Here is a 26,885-nt window from a genome sequence, read left to right on the forward strand (position 1 = left end):
ATAAAATAATATATGTAATTATTATATATTACAGTATTCTATAACAACTGCATTTTACATGTATTTGTATATGTATGTCTACTGTGTATAGCCACAGAAATAGAGGGACATTTAAATTATTGGCATATATGAGAATGGTTACGCAAATAAAAATATATGCTAAACTATACATGTCTAAATAACTACTACAGTAGATGAGAAAATTCGTATGAGCTACGGTATTATACCTACAGTACCTACAGTACAGTATAGTATAGGAGAATTGAGTCATTCATATGATTAAAATATGAATCTTATCCTTCATTACATGTGGATGATCTATATTTAGAGGTGGTAGTATGCAAAGAGAATAGTAATGTGTACGCAATAATAACTAACCAGAGCAGGTATTCATCAGACATGCAAAGATTTTAATCAGCATGCATTCAGATGTTGCTGCTTTGATAGCAAGGAGGAGAGCATTCAAAATGTGACAGAAGACAGGTGTTTCACAGTTATTCATTTCATGCATCTCTCACATTTTCAATGCAGGGAGCAGCACATTTTGTAGACTCTTGGATCAGAAGCAACAGCACCACATTCACACACTTCTTTTGAATTTTCTGAACATTAAAAAAGCCCATCGGAATTGTTTTGTAGTAAAGTACTCAGTAGTATAATTTGTGTGATTTTTTTGTTTGTTTGTTTTTTTTTCCCAAAAAAAGTTGAACTACTTGGTTAAAACACTATGGGCCTGATTTACTAAAGGTTTGCGTGTGTAAAAACGTGTGCAAACTTAACATCACCCACAAAAAATGTGCAAGCTGATCTACTAACGCAGCGCACTGAGGTTTGCGTCTTTGCCATAATGAATATGTAATGTGGGGCGTTTCAACCCCAGTGTGCAAAATACAGGGAGGAGAAAATGCAAATATGTTATTTAGCACGCGCATTGTGATTTACCAAACCTGAAGGTATTTTTCTGACGCTAACTGCGTCTGTAAATAATACCTTTGAGGGGCAGGTAATAACCGGCTGCTCACTGCGCACAGAAGACTTATGTTACTGTGGTGAGGAGGAGACGGAGGCACAATGACAGAATACGCACAGGACAGAGTTTTTCCACCTGTGTTAATAATTTTGGAGTGGAATATTTTTGGTTTAACTAACAGCATTGACTTTGTCACAAATACTCTCCCATTTGTCGGTTTTTCTGGTAATATTTGTTTTTGTTATAACTCAATATATTTGTTAACCTCTTCCACTAGAACCTGATCACATTTCATTTTGCGCTTGCAGCTTTCTGCTCATTTAAATACTGCTGTCTCCACCCTGTTGCACCTGTTTTCATTTACGCAGTTATTCTTAGTAGATCACCCGCAAAACGCACGCAAACGAAACACACAATCTATTGCACTGCGCACGCAATTTAGTACCCTTTATTTGCGATCTTAGTAAATCAGGCCCTTTGTCTACTCTTTCTCCCTTGTTAAAATCTCCACCTTACTAAATATCACAATAGGCATATCAAAGCTAACAAAGCCTAGGTAGAGGACGAGAAAGAATTTAAAATAATGTAGTCAGATTAATATTTGAATATAATGTCCTATTAACAAGGAGATCATTTTAATAGACAACTTCAGAACAAACAACAAGGGTGCACAACAGGTCTGTTCTTGTGATTAGGGTTGCTCTGATTCATAGGTCAAAAAACTCCTTATTTATCTTATACTGGCCCTTTATGCAGCCCCTCAGTTCAGCCTCTGTCTCTAACAGGCAGTCTTAGCTCCTGTATTTTTAAGGCCAACCTTTCCGATGAGCATGCCTTGTTCCGATTGGCCCAGTTTCAGGAAGCATGCAGAGGCACGTATCAGACTAGTGTTAAGTTACTGCTGTCCAACATTTCCTGCTTTACTGCTTCATATTAAAACCTTTTAAATGACTAAATAATGGGAGACTTATTCTGAAGAATTCACAGGAAATGAAATGTGTTCCTCACCAAATCAGTGGCACGGAAAATACAACAACATATCATGATATGTGGAGCTATTTGTTCAGTGGATCAGTTCAAATTAATGCAGGGAAGAATAGTACAAACAGAAACAGCCGCAGTGATGATGATGTTTGATAAAGAGCTGCAGACAACCAGCACACCTTCAACAGGTAAACCACTTATTTTACTTTGCCTTGCGTGTAATGGAAAAACACTCACAGCGTGCCAGCTGGACTCAAGTCATGGCTCGGTGTGACGACCCCCAAAACAATGAACCAATGTCATAATGTCAGTGGAGCAGAGGAGTGAACTCAGATGCTGTGAGTAGAGCAGATATAAAGAAATTCGTCATGAGTGGATGTCTGCTTAGGCTGAAACTAGAAAAAACTGTTGGAAACCGAGCAGAGCGTTCAGAGCCTTCTGAGGCCGGTACTTTTTGCTCAAAGGGATTAAATCTACATTATTATTATTTGACAGGGTGGTCACATTAACACTTTTTTATATATAAAAGCACAGAAACTTCATGTTTTCCTTAAAATATCTGGGCCACCGTTTCCACAGTGAAAAGGTGAAAAGACTTCAGAGAAATTGTGGATCCTCATTTATCCACTCACAAGCTCAAAGAACAATTAGGGTCATCCCTCATGTGAATTTTCTTGTCTTCCCCTGCCAGTCTTTCCCCACTGCTAAGCAGTGAAGGGGCTTCATCAGTTTGAATAGATTATAAATCATTGCTGTGTAATGAAAATAAATGAGAAACAATCTCTCCTCCCACAACGATTACCTAAGAAGTGCACTTTAGCAAGGTACTGAACGATAAAATGGTAAAGCAAAGGTGTTAAACAGTAACAGGGGACAATTGTGTATGTGTGTGTGTGTTTCACATCTCTTATTTCTTTATCGCTCTTATCTCTCTTTCCTTTGTTGGCTATATTAAAGAACATGAACTCTAAAGTTGGGAGAGTCAAATATTCATCGTTCAGTATTCTGTATGTGATAACTGTGAAGAGTTTTTCTACACTGACTACCAGTCCACTGTTCTCATCTCATACTGATACACAGAGGCACTTTGTTGGATCAACGCTCCCTGGAGACATTATTATTCAGAAGCGATGTATATGTGTGATGACAGCGACAGCCTCACCTTGAAAATCAAAGTCCAAGACCCACTGTGCACTCACACTGCCCCCTGTGCATTTGCTGTGCTGTGGCATGTCATATATTCTGATATGACTTAGTATGCTGATACAAGTATTTGTCACTATCTTCCCCTGTGATTCTAGTGATTGACACAGTGTTTCACTGATTATTCTAACTGTTTAAATAGTCTAAAAGCTCTGCAAATAGAGCTTTGAAAAATAAGGACTTGATAAGACTTGTCACTTGGATCACTCGCATTTGTCATTCATCTACTACTTGAATGCAACCAAACATGAATTAGACTGTTTTAATAGAATCTGTATTTACTCAATCTCTTTTATATGTTGATTCAAGTGAAGTGGAGCACTGAGGAATAAAGAGAGGAAGGGTTGCAGAACAGAAAAGGAAAAATCAAAACAATCTCAGCCCATATGTAGGTCAGTGGTTTTACCTGGCCCAGAGCAAAAGGACGCAATCACAGCCAGTAAACAGATGTAACTGAGGTAGGGCATCCATGACACACTGTCCTGGGATGAGAGAGGGAGGGAGATAATATTGCAATGACCAGAAATGTTCTGTTGTCTGAAAATGCATTTATATGACATTACATTTCCTTTTTTTTGCCTTGTGGAAATCCTGCAAATCAGTGCTTATTAAACAAAGTATTGATATTTTGAATGATAGACAAGGTGAGGTTCAACATTTTCAATGTCTTATATGAGTGAGTGCACTAAGTGGTATTTTTATGTTTTGGATGAGAGTAAATGTTGCAGAGATGATAACCTGGTTTTCTCAGAACAGGAATCCTGAAGGTCATTTGTTCTCAGTGTAATTGGACCACAGTAGCGAGCACCCCTGTGCATTGTGACAGCGCTTCACTTACAGTTTGTCTAGAATGAGGTCAGTGGGAAGAGTGGCTTACCTGGAAATTGAGGAACACTGTGAGCAAACTGAAGAACACAGCCATGGCAGAAAAACCAAATATGAGGAGAGGTTTCCTTCCAATTCGTTCTATCACTAAACCCTGGGGACAGGAGAAAAGACAGCACTGTATTAGAAGCATTTCCAGCGGTTTCTGTCTATAAAATTAAACCACTGAGACATGATGATAGACCTATTTTCACATCTATTTAAAATGTTGTTCCTCTCCTTGTTACCGTTGTTATATTTATTGGACGTGACAGTCCAGGATGCAAAACTAAAACATAATATGATAGCAAATATTTGCTAAAGGAAGCAGGCAGTATATCTCCTCTATTTGTTTAACCCTACACACCGCCAATACAATCTAGTCAAATAAAGTTGGCTGTCGACAATACATTATACATAGTGCATTATATGGTATATATAGAATGACATGTATAAAAAATGTACTTATACACAATTCTGAATGTGGTTCATCAATAATTCCTTTAGTACTTATGGCTCACTCTTCCACTCAGGTGTCTTTGCACTTGGTTCATGGATTGCAGTGTGGGTTATGAGATATAGGTTTCACCTTCAAGACCAAAGAAACCTCTAGTCACAGCTGCAGGCTTTCTTCCAGCATGGCCTAGCAGGCAAGCCGAATGAGCATTAAAGTATTCATGGGGACTCTCACCTCACCGAACCAGTGGGATTTCATGAGGTTGAGAAGAAGGTCACTGGCATTTATACACTGGTATTTGTGACTCTGCAGCAAGGGGCTTCTGAATGGAGACATGCTAGAAAAGATAACACATGGTCTTTTTCTATGTGTGTGTGTGTGTGTGTATGTGTGTGTGTGGAAGTGGAGATGTGAGGAAGGTGCTGGGCTACTGAAAAGACAAAATTAAAGTACATTTTTCCACTGTTACATAGTTTTTTCATTATTTTTTTCTAAATTTGACCCGTTTCCTGCAGGCAATGGGTTATGACCCAGAACGCCTTCAAAAGTATTGATATTCATTGTGTGTGTGGAAGTGTGTGTATGTTTGGACCTCCACACATCTCACTGATCCCTGAAGGCATAGGACATTTCTCTCCTAGACACTACACTACCCACGCTTCAGCTGCACACATGCACACACACACACGCACGCACACACACACACACAACACACACACACACACACACACACACATACACCACCAGCAAAGCTGAGCTGCAGCTCATTAAGATCTCTGAAAGGTGTAAGAGGCTGAATATTTATGAGGCTGCGTGTGTGCATGAGCCTGTATAATGGAGAGTAGGAACATACGTGAAGTGTCTGCCGACTATAGGAATGTGACCTGAGAGACAGAAAACAAGACTATGTCAAAACCTGGTCTACAGTTGGACCATGCATAAAATGCTAGAGGGCTTTTAATTAGTATATCACCTGGTTACCTGGTTTTTAGCATCTTTAACATGTTTATTTTTATGTAGGTGGATGTTTATTTATTTGTATAGCATTTTTTCATACGGTAGTTGTAACTCAAGGTGCAGTACACATAGGAAAAGCTTAAAAAATACTTAATACATTGCATCAGATTTTGGTCTACATGGTGCTGTTGTTAAGATTTAGTACACTTATCCACGATCTGAAAATTGTTTTAAACAGTAACTATCAAGTAGATAATTAATGCTAAGTGTAAATGACCCTAACCCAGTGTGTTTCAGGTGTGTAATGTATTTGTTTTATTGCTTTTGTTTTATTTACCATGAAAAACAGAAGTGCTTTACTTTGGAAAGAAATGAAACACATGGAAACTGACTACAAGTCACACTGATGACGACACACATCAGGTACACGAATCCCCTTTTCATAGATAAATGTCACACGCTGTCTCTTTCAGTATGTACTCGTGGCCCTATTCTCACCTGAAAAATATTATACTCAGTAAAGTGACAAAATTACCACAGCTTAAACTCCAACATTGCTGCTTGCTGTTGGTTGGTGTAAAATGCATTCTGGGATACTTAGCTTGGCCAACCAATGGTGTCACTTCATCGTTCAATCAGTCAGTCAGTCAGTGACTCAGTGACAGACTGGCCTCCCTGTTGTGGTCCAGCCAAAATTCAAATTCATATTGTGTGAATCTTTGATCCTTTCATTCAGGTCCATGTACATAAACCCTTTTGAGTACTTTTTGAGTGTTATAGACTCACTACAATGTAGACCTCAATGTGCTACAAACATTGTTTGATTGTTTCATGATGATATATCTCAATTCAGTGCTTCCATGACACACTGCCATCCCCAGTTTTGACAAGACACCAATGCCTGGCTGAAAGATATCTGATTAAAAGGCATAACATTTTATTAATAACACTACGTGTGAGTAAATCATACTGACAAAAAATTAAACCATCATTTAATGACTTACAATTGCAATACAATCATGTGTTTCCATGTCTTATTCTTTTCGTTCACATAGATAACATAATGAAGTGCTGATAATACTGCATTTTCACACAATGTGAATAATCTACACAATAGCCCACTTCTTGACAGACTCAACAGAGGTCAGAATGGCGACATCAGCCCTCACGGTTGGCAGGACTAAAATCTCTGGTCATTATTCATCACATCAAGAAGCAGATGAGCCATTAAAGACAACTGGCCACAGCTCAAGGCGCCACTGGCCCTTCACATGCGCCTCAATTTCTGCACCGTCCCTCTTCCCTCGGGAGAGGCAGTGAATGAGGAAATCTGTCGCATAAACACATACTGACAATGGCGCTTTGATTGTTTTCACACTGGTGACAATCAACCCACAAATTGCCATGCAGGACAAAGACAATAAAGGACAATATTAACATGTTTGTGCCAGCCATGTACTCTGTTTTTACAGTGTTGCTGTTGGTGTCTGCAGTTGGTCCACACATGTGAAGATATCATAGCTTGTGTTTCTTCCCTTTAGAAGAAGTCATTTGCAGATAATCATATTTGTACAGTGTGCAAAAAACACTTCCCTCAGCTTGAAAATACCTCAAGCCTGAAAATCCATCAGAATTCAAATAAAGTATCTTCCTATTCGTTCATTTGGCCGTAACCATATGTTACGCTGTTCCCTGAAAATTAAAGATGATTAAAAGCAAATTAATAAGGCAAGTAAAGGCAAATCAGGCTTAAACTGACTATATAACACCATTGTTCTCTTTTTGAATGTTTCTTTCCTACCAGAAGGACAGTTTTTTCATTTGTTGATAATTTGTTTGTGTTTAGACTTCAGTTTGCCGAAGGGCTACAGAGTGTGACGACACAGCCTAATACGTGTGATTTAATGTGGGCTGGCACACACACCACGATTCTTGTGTGTTGGCCAGCCATATAGTGACAAGTTTGCTGCAGTGAAAGGGCGATGGCCCAGTAGGGCACTAGAAAATGGAGCAGGAGGTCAGTGGATAGCATTTTGCATTAAGTAATCATACATTGTGCCTATTTTTTTCATAATATGTTGCACAAAGAAGTTCTACTGAGTGTGTTAGGATCAGTAAATAAGAATACATTAGTTAAACAGGGCTTTAATAAGTAGAGTAAATATGTTTGTTTGATGCTTAATGATGCATTCATATTTAATGAGATGCTAAATTTAAAGGCAGCAAGAATGCATAGAAAGCAAATGGGAATGTATGAACAGATGCAATGGACATAAGCAGATAAATATTTGCTCCAGGCATTGTGGATTGTGGTGAGGATGCTCTACTTGAAAAAATGCTACGACTACTTAACATACTATACCACTACTTAACACTAAGTAAAAATGAGGTGCCTGCTTATGCAAAGCCCTGCAGATAATATGATTTCATGATCAATCTTCAAGATGTGTCAGTTATCACCGTTTCTTGCTGCTTTCCATTACAGAAAGCTAACATGCAAAGGGGGATAATCTAGATTTGCCCTGCCTCCACAAGACCTATTTTTTACTGTGACATACTCAGTTATTAATTCTCTTATCTTGTTGTTGACATGTCGCTATCGTCCATTTCTCCTCACATTGTGACTCTTGGGCTCTTATTCCATGACTTAACATTTTCATAACATATATTTCACTCAGTTTTCAGCCATTTAACTAGTGTTGTTCAATCTCTTTGTATCCACCTTTTTACAAGCTTCCAGCAAAACTTTAAATAAGTATCTATTGTATTCCTTTCTATTTATTCTATACTCTATTAACACAATGTCTCCTGTCATATTACCAAAGTACAGTATTATACATCACCTAGGTTTATCATAGCCCAGAATTTTGATACTAGCCATATGAACATTTTTCCAAAACTGTACAATTTCAGATATTCTCAAAATACATGAGAATTATCTACATGTATTGCCCCACATACTATCTAATATGGTTGTGCTTTAGAACATGTATTTGCTCATAACTGTGGGTGTAATAAAGAATCTAATTACAATTCTTCCAACAATGTTGCCTCGAAGTACCTGAGGATACCTGAGACTGTTGTGTACCCCAAATATTTCCTAAATAGTTTCCCATTAGGTGCTGATATAATGTAGATATATTAGTCTATATTTCTTTAAATTATAAACTCAAATTATGTTTCTAATTGAATGAAATGTGCTATATAGATACATTTAACTTGACTTGACTATCCAATGTCTTTATGGCACATTTACTTTTCAAAGCTGACAGTAGAGGATGGCAAAAAATATGAAGCGAATAAGAGGAAAACTCTAGTTTTGGTCTAAATGGGGTTACATGGTATGTGCTTCAGACCACTAGGCACACAATGGAGTTTCTTTTCTCAAAGGCAGTTTTCCTGCAGTTTCAACGATAACACATTTTATCAGTGACCCTCCTCTAGCCACATGTGTCCATATTGCTGAAAATAATTCAATAAAAAGGCTGGAGTGACTCATCCATCCATTCCATATATTTCCTACACCCCCTTATTTTTTTTTCATTGTCGCTGGGGGCCTATCCCAGCATGCACTGTTAGCGCAACAGGTACAGGTTGTTACACAAATACTGCAGTCGGCATGAAAGGTTTTAGTCTACACTTTCCTGTCTTTGGGCTGTGGGAGGAAACAAGAGCAGCTGAATGAAACCCATGTTAAAACACAACAGTCAAAGGAGGAGAATGTTAAGACAGTGTAAGAATAACTGCTTACCCGCACCTTTTTCTTTCCAGCACTACATCCAAAAACAGATAGAATTGTTATATAGAAATTTCAAACACAATAGTACGATGGCTCTGTTACAGTATAGTGACCATTGGACCCTGCAACTCAGTAGGTTGTTGGAAACAGAAATAATACATTATCGGTTAATGCTTCTATTGAGATCAATCATATTATCGACCGTTTTCCTCCCCTACAAATCCTGTGTACTACTGCTCTGATAGTGTCACCCAACAACAAATGAATGTGTCTGAGGTGCAGTATTGCCACAGGCAACTATAAGATTCCTTTAATAAGCTGCCAAAGACAGAAGGTGTTAATTTAGCTTGGGAGGAGATAATACATTTGGATGTTCTGGTCCAAGGACATCCATTGCCTGTACATAAAGTTCAATGATGTTACACTTCCAAGTAGGTGATTATTGAATTAAAGCATACATTTGCATAAACCGGTTTATTATTTAATCATATTTACCGTTTCTTTGCATTACAGCATTATGTTGTATTGTTGATTTACCGTTAAGTGTTGTCTACTGGGATCATAGTGCATACTGACAGACCTGGATGACAGCATATGTGTTCAATAAAAGGTGGTGTGTATAAGTTTTTCTCCTGCATGGTTTCAGAAAAATAAATTGCAAAACACATAAAAGAGATATATAATATATGCCATATGTTTTTGAATATTATTTGTTTATACATGCATGACTTGGTAATGCCATGAAAATGTCTTCTGTCTACTAATGTCATGCAAATAAAGTACAAATATAATTATTGTTATGTAACAATAATATACATAAGAATTAAGTTGAAAACTACAAAGTAAAAAGAAATAACTTATAAAATATGCTCATATTGCTACCACAAATCAAAGGGATCTCATGACTAGCATGGAGGCGAGGCTAATATTACATGATAGACAAGAATAGCTGGTCAGTGGTAAATACTGTCAGCTATATTCAATATCAATCATGAATGTAGCATAGTTACAGTGAGTAACATGTTCCACTGGACATGGACATATGTTATATTATGTATGATACAAGCGATTCTTTGCTTCCAGATAATATCATATCATCATGTCACATAGCTTTCTCATTTTCAGCACATCAAACCATAAGGGACAGCCTTCCTCTTCTGTTTGTCTGTGATCACAGAGCAGATCTTAATTTCCCTATAGAGGAATACCATGAAAGATGGCGTCTTCTGGGTGCACCCAAGGCTGGGTACTCCCAAAACTCATTAACACCAAACTGCAGAATGCTAAAGACATGTAATCTTTCCTCACATATTTTTACAGTTGACCTACTCCAGCCTTTCTTTTCTGACTGTTTATTTCCTTTCTTTAAGTGTAGTATAAAAAGTCCAATTATGAAAAGTCAGAACTGATGGTTTGAGGTATTATTAATTAGTATCTACTTCTTAAACAAGGACCATGCACAATCACATTCATCTTAAAATAAGAACAGATCATATATGTCAGATTTAGCTATTAGCTAACTTCTACCTGTAGTTTCTGGACAGGCACACACACAAAAAAACAACAAAAAACATTCCTTTACATGCAACACCAAAGTCACTATAGTCTCTATAACACTAACAACCATACAGGAAAAGCTACAAGCACGCATGAATAAATAAATCAGAGCACACTCACCCAGTACAACTATAAAATTAGAAATTGTTGACATGACCGGTTGCTCAATATCCATTATTTTGCGCCATGGTGAAGAGTCTGTGTAAGTCTTTGTATGGTGTAAAGGTATTAATGATGAAATAAGGTTAGAGCTTAAACCAGATGAACCCTTTGGTGCATTAAATCACAAGATTTGTGGATTATGCCTCACCTTTGAAATGTTTGCAACCTAAATGAAAGAAATTGCATTTTAAACGGCAGGTGTATACTATAAATATTTGATATAACTCTTAAAACTACAAATAAATATTTGAAACTCTTGAAACCACAAATCAAATGAATCTTTTTCATCAGATGTCAAAGCCTCCCTGAGGCTCATACAAATTTGGCATCTTTCAAGAAGAAAGGTGTCAAATATTCTGAATTGTCCTGAAGGAAGTTCTGTCTTGCGTTTGATTGTCTTGCACAGTTTGTAGTTATGGGACCTTGTATACAGTACAAATATGGAGCATCACCTTGAATGAAAAAAGTTAGACTTAGCAGAAGTATTAAAAATGTATTATCATGGCCTTTTTTGACTCACTTTTATAAATACTGGATCTATATTTCATATCTGTGACCTTTTATTCATGGTTTCATGGGATTTTTCTAAAGCCCAGTTTCCCCTCTGTCCTCTAGCAGGCTGTTTCTAAAGCTATTTACATAAAATCTACAATATTAATGACAATATACTCCGATTGGCTGGAGATGTGAGCCCCCATCTTCACCCGCGGCTAATTGGACTACTACGCAATGAATAATACAAATTCCCTTATGATACATCTTTACCTGCAGTGATGGCTGTAGCTGGAGATGTAAAACAGTGTATAATGGTCTATGAACCAGACTCTGGTCCTGAATGGGAAAAGGGGAGAGGGATCTGTGGTTGCACAGCTCAGATTCCAAAGGATGTTTCAGAATGGTAAGACCATGTCTAAGTTTCCTAACAAAGTCGCTGGATTACATTCACTTAGCTTTAGCCCACTGGCAGTGTTATGATTTGCTGCATTTCCTGCATATTTGATTTGACTGCTCTGTTTGACATAGTAATGAGCAGTGGCGGTCGGTCAATGCGGGGCGCTGGGGCGCCGCCCCCATCAAATATCTGGCCAAAATCTACTTAAACATATTAAACATAAATGAATTAGAAAATGCTAAATAATTATGAAATAAATAGTATTTGTTTGCAAGATGGTCCTGTTAGCCTCCTGTCATTAAGCACCTGTCATCATTCATTATAAATCGATTCCAAATGGTATTTTATTAATTTCTATACGTACTTCCTGTATGTGGGGCGCCGGACTAATGGAAGTCAATGCAAGCCCTCAAACTTTTGACAAGCACATGACCTGAGGCTGCTCTCTCATTGGCCTGCGTCACGTTTCCCACGGGGCGCAGCTCAGTGCGCCCCGGACACGCCCACTTTTATTGGCAGCGAATTGTTGTTGTTTCATGTTTTTTAATCTACTGTGATTGGACAGTTCCGGCTGTCATTCACGCCCTCCCGTCAGCTGCTGTCACCCAAACTCCTGCTGACGGTAGGTTCAGGAGATGACGTTAAAGTGGAGCCGCGGAAATTAAAGAAGATTATTTTGTAATTTCTCTACAAAAACCTAATTTCACAAGACTTTAACTAGAAGAGAGAAAGAGGATAAAGCAGCAGCAGGTGATGGAGGAGCTGAGAGTATCTCCTGCTGCTGTTATGATAAACGGAGCTGGCTAGCTGGATGCAGTGTGAGTTATTGCTTTATCTGTTTGCTGTTTCAAAGTGTCAGCACCGAAACGTTGTGGACAACGACAGGGGAACGAGACCTAAAACATCTCTCTGAAAAAATGCAAACAGAAAGCTGCAGCCATTGAGACAATAGCATGGAGCTAAGTTGTTTTTAGCAGACTTAGCATTGCTGAGCTCTTTCTGCAGCTGTTTCACCACATCTGGCCACATGTAGACCTCTGCTAAGCCAAGCTCCAGAAGAGGAACATAGATTCAGTCAGTGGCTGCATCCAGCAGCTCCAACAGGACATATAAAAGATCAGGTAGTAGCTGCATTGCTGTTATTAATATTGTAAAGTGTTAAAAAATACTTTATAAAAGACATAGCTATGAAGTGTAAAAAACTAAAAAGCATAAATGCAGGATAAGAAATGATGGAAGTAATTTTGACTATTACAGTTTATTTGGGGTAAATTTCATTATTAAAATAAGTTAAATAAATTATGCCTAATCACAGCAGTGTATAGTGCTTAATGCGCCATCTATTGTCATGTTTAGGTATTGCAACAACTAACAGATTACAGTGAAATCAGGACTGAAGACACAATATCTAAAATATAGGTGGTGTCTCTTTTTAAGCATATTACCTTATTGGTAACTCTGCTTTAACTGCTGGTATCTTGAAGTGATGTGAGTGAAATGGGCATTTTATCATATCTGGTTATAATTTTTTATTCCTCTTTTTGTGGGTCAGAGATACCATACTGGGACAAACCAGGGGACATTATAGTGTGTTGTGTTGTTTTTAGATTAGTTTTTCTTTCTTATTTATATTTTTTTGCTGCGGTATGAAGTGGTGCTACGGCTTATTTGACACTAACCCTAGGACCACCAACCATAAAACTGCGCCCCCCCAAACATTTGTGTCACCAGCCGCCACTGGTAATGAGTACAGCCTCAATACTGCTAGCTCTTGAGTCGCGAATTTTAAAATTTCACAATTTCAAAAAAATAAAAAAAATAGAGAAGATAGAAATAAATAATTTTACAGCAGAGGAAGGCTCCCACCATCAAACTAATCTACCCCAAAGTTCAATTTTCTCATTTTCCACAATACCAGCACTTTATTATAAATTATTCTCATAAATACATGAGTTTAATTTCGATCTTTTCCAACTTCTTTGTGTGTGCTATTAGCTCATTATTTTCAGCACTAAAATAAGGGTGGTTTGTAGAAGCCATTTGGGTGAGGATGCTGCAGGGTGAGAGGAAAAACTGGTGTCTGCAGGATGCCAGATGTTTGAAGTCAGTCACCATGCAGTTAAGTCACTCAGTGGGGTCTTGTCACTGCCACGAATCAAAGACTTAATGCACTCATGCTGTGAGGAATCACAGGCATGGATAGCAACCCACACAGGGCATTAAAACACTTAATTGAAGCGAGATGACATAGTTCATCTTCCACTGCATTTTGTGCCATGTTCTTGTTTGAAAATGTAGCGCTTGATGCAGAGAAATTGTGCCTGAAGCTGTGTTTGTATTACACCAGTAAATGATTTGACCCTTTTGACCTAAATGGTCCCCAAATGGAAACTAAACTCAGAAACTGACATTTGCTTTAGTGTTCAAATCAATAACAGATTAAAAAGTGACATGTTCATTTAAGACCTATTTTCAGGTAGAAAAAAACCCATAGAGACATGGTGTTGTTCTTCTGGAGGGTAATAAAAATTTAAGAAAAAGCAAGACTCCTGTTTCAAAGGCGGCAACAATAAAAGCTTTTCGTCTTAATTGAACAGCTTACATCATTTTTTCTTCTTAATTAAGTACTACCACATGAATCAAATAAAGTTTAAATTTTTCTCACTCACTTGTCAGTTTTGATTAGACAAGAAGTCAGCTACATAAAAGTCAATTTAACATCAATAACATTAAAGACATACCCTAATATTGCAGTCTTAATGAATGCTGGACATGAGTTGTAGCAGCCATGAAAAGCAGTCGCTAAATGAGGTTAAGCGCTGTTAAACACAGAGCAGAACTGGGAAGAGTATGCAGGGACATCTTCAGAAGAAGTCCATAAACTACACTAAATTCCGGAAGTCAAAAAGGAGTAAATGTGTTGGAATACATACAGTACCTGAACTACAGGAATTTATTGTTTTGTTTTTTTGAAAATGAATATCATGGCCTGGCATTACTGCCTGGTTAAGTAACACAGCCTGCACAGTTCTACCTTGTATGATGTACTCTGCATCAATAGCAGACAGCCATCAGTAGGTCAGCATATCTACAGCAACAGTTAACAGGACTTTGACTGTGGCAAATCAAATCAAATCAAATCCTTTCTCTGAAAAAACTTGCAATTAGTCTCACACCACTCTACCTCTTCGGAGTACAAGTCCTATGCTGGCGTTCATTACAAAGAGAATAAGATATAAACTCCTCAAAATCACCCCTCATCGTGCATCAAAAATGATTTGTTGTGTAATCTCAGATTTTCTAACACTGACGATTCAATAGAGGACAAATGTGTTGGATAAGACATCTGTAAACTCATCTCTTGTGTCCACGGTGCTGCTTTGTGTCAGACTGTACTGTATATGTAGTGTTTTCATTTTATTATGGGTTTTATCATTTAGATTTATCATTACAAAGCATGTCATCACACAATACTCAGGTGTGGATTGCTACTGAATCTACCTAACAAGCTGCCAACTGTTTAGTGCAAAATGCTCCCTGCTCAGCCATTTAGCTCTTGCCGTGCCTTTCCACATCAACTGAGCTGATCATCTCTGACAACACCACAATTTCCCAGTCATATAAATCTATAATGCTGTGCTGAGCTGCCAGTGGTATGGAGTTACTTTCCTGTACTGTGAGGTGGCTGATTTGTTCACTAAGCCATTTCTGGAAAACATCTTACATAAAGATTATAAAAAGAGACATTTCCTAAAACGGTGCTTAGTACCATCTTAATTCATCATAAAGACAATCTTGCCTCATATGTGCATGGATATTGCTGACCTTGAGCCTTTTTTAAAATACAACACAGAAATAGCCAATTTGTTTTTTAAACTAGCAGTGAAAACAAACCCCTGACTGCTTCAATGGAAGAAAATAGCTCAATTATCAACACAATAAGAGGATTAAATGTAATTTCTGCTTTTAATTCAGCATTTTTAAACCTTTCTTTGAACCTCCTGACTGTGACCAGCCCATGACAGTCAAGACCACAAGTGAAGTAGAAACCTTACTTTGTAATTATTTTCCAAGAGCAAACGTATACCCGGAACCAGAGATGTTTTAAAAATAGTAATACTCACTGAGATGATGGCAGCCAAAGTCTCTGTAGCCCCTGTGCTCAGGGTTACGTAGGGGAGAATGTTCTCAGCAAAGCCTGCTTCCCGTAGGATCCCATTGGTGTAGTACCAAATCTATAAAAAACAATAATAATACATTAAAATTGCACTGTTCTTTTATGTGTCAGACATACATCTGAGAGCAAAAAACATACAATTCATATACAATATCTTTTATCATAGACATCCAGGCCATCTTGCTGGCCTTAAGAGCTTGTAAGCAATTACATAGTTTGATCAAATGTGTTACATTCTTATTATTCCCAATATAATTGAGTCTGTGCCTACAGAGGGTGTTTGTAAAGTGTTTGTCAGACATCTTTCTCATGCACATAACAAAACAGATATACTTCTATTGGTATCAATGCAGCTGTCTACACAGGCTGTGTAATGGTTCGCATTCCTCTCAGAAGTCACTTTCTAGGCTGTAAGTTTATTTTCCTCAGTTTTACAAGTAACCACAGTGACTGTTGATGGGGCTCTGAGTACCGTGCTGTGCCTGATTGTACCTTATGTATACAATGAATTAACTGAAGCTGCTGCTGACACGATGCTTTACATGCAGCCTGTGTGGACATGGTGTAAGTTCACATTAAATGCTGATGGCAGGCATCAAGACATTTTTTCATGATGCTGAAAAATGGATTACTCAGCCATAACCAATACGTAACTAGACACACACTGACATTAACATTTTGTGTTTTTTTAAGCTCCATAAATAATGAGTTTTATATAATTAAAATCCAAAATAGATCCAACAGCTTACAGTAAAAAGACAAAAAGTACAAGAGCTTGAAGAATTCCACAGTTAAATGTAACATTTGAGGATTAGTCTTATCTCTCTGCACTCTCTCCTCTAACCTTCATTTTGACAGGTAACAATGTGAATGTGAATACAAAACAAGTACACAACTGTCAAGAAAATCACAAGTTTTGACAAGCTGAAGCACTAATACTGTAACTCTGCTTCCAGGAATGTATATATAGATTCTCAACTTATCTTCACAGCAGCACAATAAGCTGAACCAAGTGGTTCTCAGATTGTGACATGTACTGTAATCATTTGATGGGTCGTAAGGTGATGGGGTAGTTAATACAACAATCAAAATAGAGACCTCTAGAGTGGTCTAGATTACCTTCCTGTCATCTTGAAATGAAAATGTATGTAAATGAAGTCATGGTCATATGATAATTCAGATGAGGTTTGTGATTTCCAGCTTTGCTACTAAGAAGTCCATCAACCTATCAGATTTGTCGTGATTTTAAATGAATATGAATTTCAGCTGGAGACAAGCTAAGAAGCCATTTGCATACACTGCATGAAGCCTACTAAAGCATGTCAGTCAAAGAACTGCCAATAATTCATGAATTTTAGCTTTAAACCCAAAATTATCTGTTTTGACTAAACAATTGCTGAAAATAACAAAAAGCAGGACTGTTAAAACCTTGTATGTTTATTAGAGACTGAATGAGACAGGGAATGGTGCATAACTGTGTGTGTTTTTTTTGGCAATTTGACACTGAGCAGAATTAAACACTGCACATCTTAGTTAGTTGAGCTTTAATCTTGTCTTTCACATTTTTTAGGTTTTTGTCGTGTTCAGGTTGCTGCTGTTAAAATGATTCCACATGGTGATGGAAAGTAAATCATTTAAGGTTGCTTTTTGTTGTAACTCTCTTTTGAGTGGTGGATGGCAGCAATGAGCAGCAACTGTTCTCCTCTTGCTAGGATATTCTTGGCATCGGTATGCCAGAGACAGAGAGGTTAGGTCCCATAACAGGACAACAGTCATTACCACCCACCAAGAGCACTGCAACACAGCAGGTGGAGGATGGTTAAACATCTCTTCCTGTCTACAAAGTGCACAGGACAGAGTGACTCACAGTGACTTCTCCATGCCCACGGGTCCCCAAACACAGCGGTGCTGAGCACAAACCTAAAAAGAGACTGAGCCACACTAACCGAGGCGAGAAACTGGTGACTGCTTTTGTTCTTTTCTTATGCTCGATATTGTTACAGTTCCTTTTGACGGACAAAACATGTGCTTTTGCAGATTGCAGATGTTTACAAAGAAAATATAAAGATTGCACATTTGAGGTCACACCTATGTACACACAGACCCAGGGGGAGAAACACTGCAAAGTGCTGCCACACCTAATCCACCAAAGAGTAGCACTGTAACAATACAGAGAAGACAGCACACTTCAGCAGTTATGCAATTAACTGCCAGTCCTGTCATTCTTTTTGTCAAACATCCCCATATTCCTGCTTATTCATAAATCTAAGTAAGAGATTTAGGAATGATTTGGTTTATATAATAATATTTCAAACTTACAAAAATAATAATAAATGTTCAAGTCTTTATGTAAACCTATTTTAATGTATTGGAGGTTTTAGCAGCTAGCTAGCAGTTTCTCAGGTGTTTTCACAATGAAACTCAGAAAGCATTATTTCTGGCTAAACAAAAACTATAGCTCCAATGAGTGAGTGGCACAACATAACCTGCACTTATCAACATTTTTCATACTAACAATAGAGCAAATGCAATGTGAAAGAAGCCACTCCGAGTGACAAACCCACAGAGAATTATCACCCAACTCTGCAGTTCCCCGCGTTTCATCATAGCATTTTAGAGTCTTTCAACTCATGTTTTGGTATTATGGCCTTCATCTTCACTGTTTTGGTTCAGTCTCACTGCTCTTATTAGCATCATATCCAGCAGCAGCTCCAAACCCGCTGAATTCTATCAGCTAAATATCTATTAAGGTGATAACATGTAAAAGCTGAGTTTACACTTTGTTTCACTTCCATGCAGCATTAAGTAAATGATGCTGTTTGCCTGAGACAGAAAGCACTTCCTAAAGTGAAAGAAACTGTCATCTGGGCCTGTTGTACATGGTGTGGTAAGAAGAGAGCAGAATGGCTCGCTGTTTCTCTTGTCTGAGTCACTCAAGTAGAAGAGGAAACACTTTTCACCTTCCTGCCATTGCACTTGTGTAAATCTGTCAACCGTGGGCTGAAAACTGATTGACAAGGGCGAGGTGTAACTAGAAGTGTGACTGGAGGCGTGAAAAGCATCTTCAAGAGTCTCTGGCTGATACACATTATGTCTGCAGTGCAAACGGTATGTAAAAAAGGATGTTTTTAAATATTTGCCCATGTTTAGTCATCTGAATCTCTCAATCGTTTATTTAAATAAATAGATAAACAGATATAAATAAAACAACATTAACACCTAAATGTAATGTACTGCAATACAGAACATGGTTAAAGAACGAGACTTACAGCATTAAGGCCACAAAGCTGATAACAGGACATTGTGACGATGATAGTGATGAGCTGCCAGCGAACAGCTGGAGTCTTCAGCAGCTGTAACATAGAGACGGTGTGTACGTTGTCCTGAGCTCGAGCCTCTGCATGAACCTCTTCCAGCTCTTTGGACACATCCTTCTTTCCCAAAAGCCTCTGAAAGGCTGACACACACACACACACACACACACACACACACACACACACACACACACACACACACACACACAGAGTTAAAAATATCTACACATTAAAAAGGGTTTAGGAATCCACGAAAAACAACCATCATGCTGAGATCAAAGAACTTGGGGATTTATTTCAGAGCCAATGAAACTTAACACCCACTTAGACTGATGAAAAATACAAAGCTAGCATTGTATCCTGAAGCTTTATCTAGCTTCTATACCAGTGACCGGCCCCAACTCCTGTGTCTTTGAAATCAATGGTCTATATTCTAACCTTGAATTACACCTATTCTTTTATCTTTGTTGGAGTTTTTAAATCTCCTACCCAGGACAACACTTCCACACTGCCCATTTGGCTGTTACTCATGTGGCTCCTTTAGACTTTGCAAACATATCAAATATAGTTAATATAGTTATAGTTACAACTATTCAGCCACAATTTTACAGCCAGAACAGTAGGTTGTGGCCAATGCTGTACTGGCCATCAGGCATACTAGGAAAAATCCCAGTGGAAATATGAATTTGGGCAGCTGGACCATCAAAACATATCTGTTTTTACCGGCCCTCTCTGTGTGGATGTCATTCGGGGTGCGCCTGAGAGTGTGCTGCATGTTTGTGTCAGGCAATCACCACCAAGCGCCCTGTTTTACTCTCACTGCCAGAAGGGTGTAATAAAAGTCCTGCATTCCAGCTATAATACTGGAATACAAGATTCATCAGCAACATATTACATTACTGCAATACTGATGACACTCATCTCTGTTCATCTGCTAAGCACAGTAGATTAGAAAGTTCCATCTATGTTCTACTATATTGTTTTCCCCCTCAAATTAAAAAATTAAAACTCTCATAGTGGTTTTTGAATCTGACTGCAGCAAGTTAATACAATTGATATTTTGTGCATCCTGAATGTTAGATAGATTATTGTAGTTTTTATTAATTTTTCAATCACCAAAGCTTTAAACCAGAATTACATGTGCATGTTATATTTGTGTGTGACACAGAATGGCATAGAGTATTTTCTGGCAGTCCTTTGCAGCTTAGCTGCTGAAGGTTGTTTGAACTTGTGCTATTAGGATGTGATAGACTAGGGGGGAACAGTGGGTGTTAAGTCACTTCTTCCCTCACTTTAATCCTTTTTCCTGTAAAGGTGATTCCCCGGGGTTATGGGAACTCAAGATGGGTGCAGGTTAAGGACACAACCCAGAATAGCAAATCTCTACACACAGACACTGACTAAAAGCAGGTCATTAGGATGTGAGAGTTGGATGGCACACTGTGTGAACAGTGACCCCAGAGGAGGTAGAAAAACTGGTCAAACTAAAGCCTGTTCCAAGGTCCCCAGGGTGGCACAGTGTGGCTTTTGTAAGGCATGGAAATTGTGTGGGTGTGAGCATGAGAGAGAGAGAGAGAGAGAGAGAGAGAGAGAGAGAGAGAGAGAGAGAGAGAGAGAGAGAGAGAGAGAGAGAGATCAAATAAAGATACAATCAGTTGTTTATGCTGTACACAAGGAATTACATCTCATGATATGTATGTCTATATATATATAGTATAAACACACATCGCTTATGGTAAAATGATTCAGAGAAAGTTTGATATTTTGCCTGTGGAAATAATTACACAGTTGTAGGTTTTGATGTATAGTTATGAAAGTAAATGAGTGTGAAATGGCATCAAAATATATGTCTGACACAAATACCTTTCCCTACTATTGTTAAGCATATCGAAGTAACACATTTCTGTTCCTAAAATAAAACTTTTAGCTGAACGCGATTCGAACCTTGAACCTGCATAACAACTAGGGAAACCTAAACAAGATGATCAGAGCATGAATTGAAACTCTCTTTTACTCACGTTATTCTATCATGTATATTGTATATTTTAAAGATAATGGAAAACAGCAAATTTTATATACTGATAAAGAGAATCTACAGTGATGTAAAAACTGTAAGTTAATGAATAAAAGGCAAGAAACCCACATGATGTTGAAATTATCCTGTCACCTGAGTAAGGTGACATAACACTAATTACTATCTAGATTAGCTCATGTAAATGAGTATGCTATTGAGTCTCACTGCTGATAGAACATATGGAAACCCACCTGAATCCAGAATCATACTGGGGTTGTCTATATCCGTGGCATGATATGTCATGATATTAATGTTTATATGATGATGGTGGGCTGTGCAATAGTGTCACTGTCCCTCAGGAGGTAGCCTATTTTATCTTCCCAGCAGGAGGGGCCCCACTCTAAATCACCGTTGTGTCCAAAGACCTCACCACTGCCACAAGATGGAGAGACATGGCACAAGAACCTTTAAAGGACCCCAACTGACACAACTGACAGCCTGACTGATACAATGTTTGAGAGGGGACTCTACAAGGTCACTGTGGGGATTCAAAAACATTACTGAGCTCGGTATTCAAAGAACATCTAAAAGCGATGAGGGTTGATGTGGAGGCTTTTTTTTTTTTTGCTTTAATTTAAAGAACAAACAGTGCTTTAGTCAGTCTCTTATTACTTTCCAAGTTCCCAACATTGCCTGTGGCACTCAGCCCCAAGCGCATTCATTCCTACTGAAGATTCAATCTTTAAAAGTAGCTCAGAAATATGTAGTTTTATATTTAATATAGTGCCATATCATATTAGACAAGACAGCAGTGGGGCAAAAATGGGACTGACAGCCAAATAATACTGTTAAGTCAAGGCAATCCTAAAATTAACAGCAGTTTGCCAATCGCACTGACATCCTTTAGTATACAAAACTATCTCATCTTCAACCTCTGTAACCTTTAAATGGAGGGCAGGACCACTGCAGATATACAACATGACAAGAGATGAGATGGGGTGCAAGAGAACATGCTGTTTCTGTCTGACACTGTATGATGATAATAGGACACTACAGGCCCACCCCTCAAGATTTGTGCCACTGACAACAATTCCCCAACCGCAGTGCTGTAACACAAGCCAGCAACATGAATCGGCAGCGATGTTCACACTCATGCCAGCAAAATGTTGGCTGCCACATGTAGGGAAGATGTGAGGAGAGTTTGGGCAGGATGTCATTTTCACCAAACACTAATCGCTTCCTCGAGGAGCGATTCTCACAGCCAGTGATTGATAAAGTGTTCAGATAAAGCACCAGGCAGGAAGATCACATTTCTCTAAACACAACGCAGTGGCAGTTAAAGACATTCAGAACTCAGCATGACCTTTAAAGTTAATTGGACAGTATTACAGACTGTATTGCCTCCCACCATGTTAACAGAATATTTTTGTTATGGTTGCTTAACACTTAACACTGATTTATAAAGATCTCTACTTGCTGACTTCTGTTTTGGTCTTTCGTGTCTGTTAAAAAGAGTGGAAAAACATGAACTCCAGTTTCATGAGCAGACTCAAGGTTGGAATTATTTATTTGGTGTAGCTATAAACAAAGACAGATGGCAAAAAGAGAGAGTCTATCAAACAAAGTATAAGCACTGTCCTTGAATTCAAAAAATCAAATTAAACTATTAACGGCAGTACACAACGTGAAAACTTGTTTTCAAAAAGAAACTATTGCATAAATGTATCAAAACAAGACAAAATGTTCTAATGTGAATAATAACAGCATGTTTGAACATGCCACCAGTACTCTGCCTGTCATCATTAGATCTACAGGAGGGACTGGAATGATCCTTTAATCTCAGTTTAGGTACCAACAGAGACCACTGCACACACTGACTGAATGCTTAATTAACAGTGCACAAAGCAAGAACTTCAAATATTAGTAATAGTCTTTTTATATTGTTAACATTTGTTTATTGAGAACATCCTGCATGTTCTGTTGATTATGCTCATCAAACCAAATTTAAATTTAATTGTGTTGACTAAATGAACAAAAAACAGATACAGGAGAAAAATCATCAATGCTGCTCACTTCTATCGATGACCTTTTCAGGTTACTACTTTAAGTCAATTTGCACATTTTGGAGCCAATGGAAAGTTTGAATCCTGCTGTGTTTTGTTGCAAATCAAATGTGTTTGTGTTGCATACTTTTTAAATTGCAAATGCAAAAATGGAGTAACCTTTCCAAGATAGCATCAGGTATACTGTAGATGGGAATATGCCAGATTATTTTTGTCAATAAAAAACATTCCTGGGTTACAAAAGGTATCTTTTCTTTTACAGAATGACTGGTTCAAACGTTTAACTAGTTCTTATAGATACTTGAGCTCCTACAATTCTTCCTTCTATATAGACATTGGCCTGGAGCAGTACTCTTATCAAATCAGTTTTTCATCATTAGTTGTGTTTCTATTTTGATCAAGAAACCTACTATATGGGACACCTGTGGTGTGAGCATCATGTATTATTCTTGATACCTTATTATTCTTCCATCAGGTATTGTTAAAAGGTTATTCTCTTTGAATAAATGAGACAGGTGAACAGATGCCACCAATACATAATAATGTCTCATACATGGTGCTGTATACAGTTGACAATATCATCAACTATATTTAAATTTTCCGTTTTTTTCTATCTTTGTTAATGTTGTTTCCTCCTTAGCATTTCGGTCTTTACATGTCTAATGTATTTGGACGCTTTTAAAGCATTTCTGATAATGGAGAAAGGCAAACCAAAATAATCTGATTTATGTTATAAACCGAGTAATGCCAGAAAAAAACAGTGTTCAAAATTACATAATTTTATCATGCCTTTTCTCAGCATCACAAGAAGCCCACTGTTTCACTTCACTCCTTTGACCTTGATGAAGTCTTGTGCAGCTTTGAGTTCATTTGCCACAAAAGCGGATGTTCCAATTTGCAAGGAACAAAAACAAACCAAACCCTCAGAGAGCACCCATGTATAATGTATAGACATAGACATCAAAGGTCTCAAAGCACACAAGGGACAAAACTGATCAAAGTCATATCTGACGTCACATTTTTCTATAAGATCACCCTCTTACAAAATCCTGGAAAATTAAAAATGTTGGCTGAGTGAGAGGATGAATATAGATTAGGTGAGTATTAGAGCACACACATCAATCATGTCATGAATGCTACATACACATTGGATGATTTACAAACTCTTTGACTTCAAGTCTTTGGTTTAACTGCAAGAACTTACAAACAATAACTAAAAATGTACACCAAATCCTGTGGGCGGTTACATTTTTTCTAGTGTAGTGGCAAAATTGTAGCAAATGTTTGTTGCAAAACTGCAATTGGTTGTACAAATTGCATTGATAATACAGTATAATGCTTTGATTACATTTAGGCAACTGAAACAAGAGGGACTGTGGTCATGGATTAATTAATCAAATTTAAAAAAGGATTACGATTGTTCGCCTGCTTTGTTGAATTTAATGATCTCCTCGCCTCAAAAATGCATTTGCTTCATTTGGATGTTTGAGCTTCACTGTGCAGAATGATGTTCAGCATGTGCAGAGTTTAATAATGGACGTTTTTACATTCATCTGCTGAATGGAGGAAGTTTATATGCGCTGACCGAAAATTGAGTTGAGTTGAGTTTAAGGCTACGTGTACCTATGAGCATGATTTGTGACATCTCAACTAGTTTGGAAGCCACTCATGGTCCAGTAGAATAGAATAGATCCTTTATTGTCATTGTAACCAGTACAACGAATTTAAAGTGCTCAGTATAATGCTTATACAAGTGATGTGGACATTTGAAGCTTCTTATGCTCATACACTGAGAACAGCCTTTTTAGTAGCAGATGTTGTGTCCATCAGTTAAACTTTCTAAATGAAAAACATTTGCATATTTACAGATTCTGAATGGAAAACATTAACTAATCTTAAATAAAAAACATCTTTAGGAAAAACCATATATTAGACAAAAAACATTATTCCAAGTATTAAACATGTCTGGAGGAAATCTTGTACATGACTAAACAGTGTTCCTGCGCAATTCATTTACTCATAACTGTGTTGCTTTGCAACTGAAACTAAAGGGTTACAGGGTATTGCAAACATAAAGTATGGGCCATGTGTCAGAATCTGGAAACTAATCCATGAGTCAATCAATAACTCAGAAACAGAAAGTCACAAACACAGACATTACAAATGCAAATGAGCTATTGCATTAGACTTAGTGCAGCAGCCTGTGTACATTCTGCAGACGTAGTTGAGTGAGAGGGTTTGCACAAGTGTCTCTGTTAGTGTATGTAATACCTCTTTCTGCTGCAGCCTCATTCCTCCTCTCCATCAGCAGGAAGCGAGGACTCTCTGGGAGGAAAGGCAACACACACAGCTGCAGCATTGCTGGCAAAGCCAAGAAGGAAAACAGGTAATTCCATCTGGACTCCTGTAGTCAAAACATCAACACACACAAAAAAAATTACATCAAAGCTTCAGACATGGAAGTGCCACAGAGTTGGACAAAACAGATGTGTTTTACAGCTGTTGTGTAAGTAGATCCACATCATTCTTTCATTAAGAATTTCTGCAAGCAATTGTGATTATCATCTGAATGCAAGCCAACACTGAGTTACCATGCTTGTAGAAATGGGGGCATATGATTGTGGCGATGCTTCGAATGTGAAAGCCTATTTCCTTAGAGTAATACATCTCTATGTCTCTATGAGCTAAATGTTGTTGTATTGTTTGTTAACAGGGTGAAAAGGGTGAATGAGAAATGTTTAGCAATATAAAGGAACAAAAGTTAACTAAATCAATTTTCATCCTATATCCCAACAACAACAAAACATCTTTTTAACTTTAATAGTTAGTACTATAATAGGTGTTTTTAAGTGACGCCTCCTTCTTGTCTTGGAAGTGCCTTTGGTCAAAGGCGTTCCTGCTTTAAGAGCTGTGATAAATTCAGGACCTGAGTTGGCCATTTTCCCAGTCCCTGCCATGACAGGTAAAGCACAAAATGATCAGCTTAATATAAGGCCAATAAAGCAAAGTTTATAAGATCCAAATATCTTCCAACTCAGAAACACAGGGAACTGTTCATTTTGTTTCTATATCAGAACTGTGTTCCAAAGTGCTCGTAGAAACTGCAAAGAAGACAAACAGCTAATTGCACAGTGATTTCTTCACAAAATGCCTTGAAGGTCAAACATTTATTAAAGCCTGGTAGATTTATGGAAGCCAATTTGAAACACACTCACTGACCTGACATCATGCCGTTACCACTAATGGTGTGTCACACCTACAGTACAATGTAAATACACATAAGTATACAAATACACCACACAAAACATTCCCCTTAGGAAAGATAAAAGAATAAACAACTTGTATTTATTTTGCAGCTCTATGCTTCATGGTGTCACTTGAGTAAATGTGAGGGGATTATTAGAAGTTATGCAGAGACAGTAAAAGGAGATATGGTGTGGTATCTGTTCTGCCTTTTTCTTGTGACATCCTGTGACATCCTGTGACATTCGAACACATGTTTTTCTTAGGTTAAAGGTTAAACGTCAGGCCA

The 26,885-nt window shown here is 37.9% G+C and overlaps 1 protein-coding gene across 1 annotated transcript in view; it reads right to left on the bottom strand.

The window, feature by feature from the left end:
- Nucleotides 1-26,885, bottom strand: part of slc2a9l2 (solute carrier family 2 member 9, like 2) — a gene marked incomplete in the record, with an annotated part of 95,673 nt that overhangs the window by 35,559 nt on the left and 33,229 nt on the right. The window contains 5 exon segments of the mRNA XM_062415573.1: nt 3,564-3,639; nt 4,035-4,136; nt 15,910-16,020; nt 19,232-19,419; nt 25,625-25,757. Coding sequence (XP_062271557.1) covers nt 3,564-3,639; nt 4,035-4,136; nt 15,910-16,020; nt 19,232-19,419; nt 25,625-25,757 — 610 coding nt within the window.

Source organism: Scomber scombrus, chromosome 3 (assembly GCF_963691925.1).
Source record: "Scomber scombrus chromosome 3, fScoSco1.1, whole genome shotgun sequence".
Classification (NCBI taxonomy): Eukaryota; Metazoa; Chordata; class Actinopteri; order Scombriformes; family Scombridae; genus Scomber; species Scomber scombrus.